General features: G+C 47.4%; 1 protein-coding gene across 1 annotated transcript; it reads right to left on the bottom strand.

The window, feature by feature from the left end:
• Positions 1-1663: 1663 nt before the first annotated feature.
• On the bottom strand, positions 1664-2542 carry LOC104827533. Its single transcript, XM_010560710.1, has 2 exons — positions 2271-2542; positions 1664-2162 (listed from the first exon to the last, which is right to left on the bottom strand). The coding sequence occupies exons 1-2, from the start codon at positions 2540-2542 to the stop codon at positions 1664-1666; spliced, it is 771 nt and encodes a 256-aa protein (XP_010559012.1).
• Between the last annotated feature and the right edge of the window lie 1998 nt (positions 2543-4540).

Genomic DNA, 4540 nt, shown 5'->3' with positions numbered 1-4540 from the left:
CTCCTCAAACTCCCTCTTTTATGCAAGTGCAGCAGCTAGGTTTCTCCTAAAAAATCGGGCTTTTCCTTTTTGGGCCGGATTTAATAACGGGCGGTCGCTCATTTTTTCTTCAGGGTCGCCCGTTTTCGTCTTCAGGGTCGCCCGTTTTTCTGATTCCGGACGACCGCTCGTTTGTTTGAGCGACCGCTTGTTCTTCGCAGCGCACGGTCGACCGCCTGATTTCTTGAGCGACCGCCTGTTCCCGTAATCTTAGCGTCGAGCGACCGCTCGTTTAAATGGGCGGGCCGCCCATTTTTTCTGAGCAAATTCTCGGGATGAATTCCGCCAATGGGCGACCGCTCGGCAGAATGAGCGGGCCGCCCATTTTTTCTGAGCCTTCCGGGTCTTCTCGATTCTGCTCTTTTTTCGTGCCTTGTGCGTGAATGTCCTCGTTTGATCATCCTGCATGAAAAATGGGGAAAAGAATCCTACCCAAGACCATCTAACATCCTATTATGCCTAAGGTATGTGCAAAGTGTGATGTAGGACGTTAGAAAAACCGGTGAAAATCCTGTGTGATCAGTTAGCACAGTTAATCAGTATTTAAGAATGAAAGAAGATGAACAACAATGTCTCACGGGTTCGCGGATCGAGCGTGGGTGAGATTAAACCGATTGAGTCACGAAACGTGAATTTCCTCATGTATAGGTGTCTAGACCGATCGGTCCAAGTACTGGACCGATCGGTCCAGCTCCTGTTTTTATTTTCAGCATTTTTTTCGGAAACCCTAGACCGATCGGTCCACGCTAGGATCGATCGATCCAGGCATCGTCTTCTTCCCCTTCGCGAGCTTCGGCGGTTCCTTCGACGTTTCAACCCTAAATCCGCCATTTTTGCCTAAAATCTCCTTGTTTCTTCCCTGAATCTTCTAGATATAGCCTAATCTAAGTTGTTTTTGCAAAAATAAGGCATCAAATCCATGAAACAACTTAGAAATCGAGAGATTCAGGATTTACCTTCTGCGCTTCAATGGAGATTCTAGAGAGAGAGAGATGGAAAGAGAGCAGATTGACAGAGAGAGAGAGGGCACGACGGTGGAGGAGGGTTCCGGAGTGGCGTACTGTGGTGACGTAGCGGTGAGAGGCGAAGACCGAAATTGTGGACCGAGCTCTCTCTCCTTACCTCTTATAATCGGTCTTGGGGTGTAGCTGGTACGCTTGGACCGATCGGTCCACGTACTAGACCGATCTGTCTAGGTCTTACCCGCTTTTTTTTCGGACCAGTGTAGGTATGGATCAACTTTCTGGACCGATCGGTTATCGGTCCACGTACTGGACCAATCGGTCTAGGTCTTACCCGCTTTTTTTTCGGACCGGTGTAGGTATGGACCGACTCTCTGGACTGATCGGTCCAGGCCTGGACCGATCGATCCCGACCCCTAGGCAGAAAATCCGGCTGTCTTTTTCTCGCTTCCTTCTTCTCCCTGCACATCAAGCAACTCAAGCCGATCCTCAAAATTTTATCGCAATACCAAGAGAGAACATCCATCAAAGAGGGGGACATCTAAATGATCCTAGATGAAAAGAGATGTAATGCAAAAAAGGATACAAAAAAGGATATATACAAGCTCGGGGTGCCTCCTGAGAGCATTTGTTTAAAGTCTTAAGCTTGACCGTGTCTGCTCCTACTCCTCAACTGGATCGGAGAGGCGCAATGTGCCTCTCCCCATGTCTCGTTCTCCAGGGTTATAGACCTTTAACCTTTGAGCATTCACCTTAAATGTGGTTCCTCCATGACCGTATAACTCTACCGCTCCATGGGAATAAACCTTCTTGATTGTGAATGGTCCCGACCAACGCGATTTTAACTTTCCCGGAAAGAGCTTAAATCTAGAATTGAAGAGGAACACTTGGTCACCATCTCTAAATACTCTCTGCAATACACGGCGATCATGCCACTTCTTCGTCCTCTCCTTGTAGACTCGGGCATTCTCATACGCATCCGTCCGAATCTCATCAAGCTCATGAAGCTCTAACATCCGCTTCTCCGCGGCCGATTTCCAATCAAAATTCAGCTTCTTGATCGCCCAAAGAGCTTTGTACTCAAGCTCAAATTGAAGGTGGCAAGTTTTCCCATAAACAAGTTGGAAGGGAGACATACCGATGGGTGTCTTGAACGCTATCCTATATGCCCATAGAGCATCGTCAAGCTTCATCGCCCAATCTTTCCTTGACCTTGACACCGTTTTCTCAAGTATCGCCTTGATCTCCCTATTTGAGATTTCAACTTGCCCGCTCATTTGAGGATGATACGGGGTAGCTACCTTATGCCTCACACCATACTTCTTCAAAAGAGCTTTGATGGTGCGGTTGATGAAGTGAGATCCTCCATCGCTGATCACGACCCTTGGCATCCCGAACCTAGGAAAGATCACCCTCTTGAACATTTTTGTCACCACCTTCGAGTCGTTAGTGGGACTCGCCATCGCTTCCACCCACTTGGCGACATAGACTACCGCCACTAGAATGTACTGATTTCCATAGGAGGACAGGAATGGTCCCATGAAGTCGATTCCCCAAACATCGAAGGGCTCAACTTCCAAGATGTAGTGCTGAGGCATCTCGTGGCGGCGTGATATATTCCCGGTCTGTTGACAAGCGTCGCAAGAAGTGACGTATTGGTGAACGTCCTTAAACATTGAAGGCCAATAAAACCCGGCTCGAAGAATTTTAGCCGCAGTTTTCGATGCTCCAAAATGACCTCCATAGTCTGAAGAATGGCAATGATGGATCGCGCCTGGGTCTTCCTCCTCGGGAACACATCGCCTAAAGAGGTCATCCTTGCCTCTTTTGAAAAGGAAGGGTTCTTCCCAGAAATATTCCTTGACGTCTATGAAGAACCTCTTCCTCCTGTTATAATCTAGCTCATGAGGAGTGTACCCGCTGACAATGAAGTTAACAAAATCTGTGTACCACGGATCTCTCTCCCTGACTTGCACTGCCATCACATGATCATCCCGAAGATAGTCATTAATTGGAATCTTCTCATGGCATTCAATTCGGGAAAGATGGTCGGCCACTCCTGTTGGTTGTAATGCTCTAGGATGATCCGTGATATGACATTTTAACTTTGTATTGATTCATTGATTTATGAACGCATTACATTCTCGTTATATGATTGGCATGTTTGTTATATTTCGGTATCCTTGAATCATTAGAGAATGATTCTAAACTCCCTAGTCAGTCATCATTGTGGGAACAATGTTGAATCAAGACTAGCATGAGGTGTGATCAACGCATTGGATGTAGATCACAATCATTGGTACTCGTTGTGAACGAGTGACTGGATGACCCGCATGAGATTGTCACATGGACATAGTCATGACTTGAATCTCATACAGCGGTTCGTTTATGGATCCTCATACCTGAGATGTCTAGAGTATCTGATATGAGGAGTGGCGTGTCTTGACTGCGTCAAACGTCGTCTTTAACCGGATGATTATAGCGGCGTTGATCAGATACGTTCACGAATCATATGGAGATAGTAGACATGCAATATGGGACTTGTCACCTCCTTAACAGGAGAGATATCGCTGGGCCCCCTCGTGGAAGTCGGACTATGAAAACGCGTGGTCACGCTATAGATGAAGTTGCATCTATTTTACTAGTCGATTTATCAAGACGAGAAAGTGGTTGAACTTGAAGGGTGGCTCAAACCATGCCCTTGTTCAACATATGATATCGTGAGACGAAGGATCAGAATTCAAGTGTTAATGCCTTTGTTAGATCACCTCTAACTCAATTCTAAGTGGGTGGTCATGACGTCTTGCTAGAGGCTAACCATGACTTGTGGTTCGGGAAAGGTTCCTAAAGTCACTACCACTTAGAATGGGCCTACAGGGTCACACACCAATAGGGATGGACTTATACGTGAAGAACCCGAAGAATGGAAACGAGGGTTGACCGAAACAAGTATGAAAAGGAGTTTTCAATGTGTTGGTCCGGAGCTGACCAAGTTTGGTCAGCCCCGGACCAAGTCGGTCAGCCCAGGAGGTCCGGAAGTCAGCCAGGAGGTCATCTGTCCAAGTCTGGTTCGGCTGACCAAAAGTTTGTCAGCCGCGGACCAGAAAGCGGGTCAGACGGACCGAGACTGAAGCCAGGCGGACCGGAAAGACCGAGAAGGGTCTTGGTCCGGAGGTGACCACATGTGGTCCGCCGGACCAAGCCTTCAGGTCAGCCGGTCCGCAAGCGTCGGACTAAGCCAGGTCCGCCGGACCAAGCTCCTGGTCCGGCGGACCGGGATCTGGGAAACTTTCCAAAATTCGATTTTAGGGTTTTCTAATCTTATTTAAGTTTGGGATTTTGTCCAAACTTAATAAAGGGCCAACCTAAAACTCAGAGAAACATCCTAGAACCCTAGAGAAACTGTTCTCTTCGATTTCTATTGTCCCGGGATTGGATCTCGTCTCTTGAGTTACCCTTTTCTTCACTAATCCTAGCAGATACGTTCCAAACTGTTTGGAATCCTTCCCGTCGGTGTGGATACGTGTAGAGGAACTGTA

The sequence above is a fragment of the Tarenaya hassleriana genome, unplaced genomic scaffold, assembly GCF_000463585.1.
Source record: "Tarenaya hassleriana unplaced genomic scaffold, ASM46358v1 Cleome506, whole genome shotgun sequence".
Taxonomy (NCBI): domain Eukaryota; kingdom Viridiplantae; phylum Streptophyta; class Magnoliopsida; order Brassicales; family Cleomaceae; genus Tarenaya; species Tarenaya hassleriana.
The sequence above is the reverse complement of the archived record's forward strand: the minus strand, read 5'-3'. Positions and strand labels throughout refer to the sequence as shown.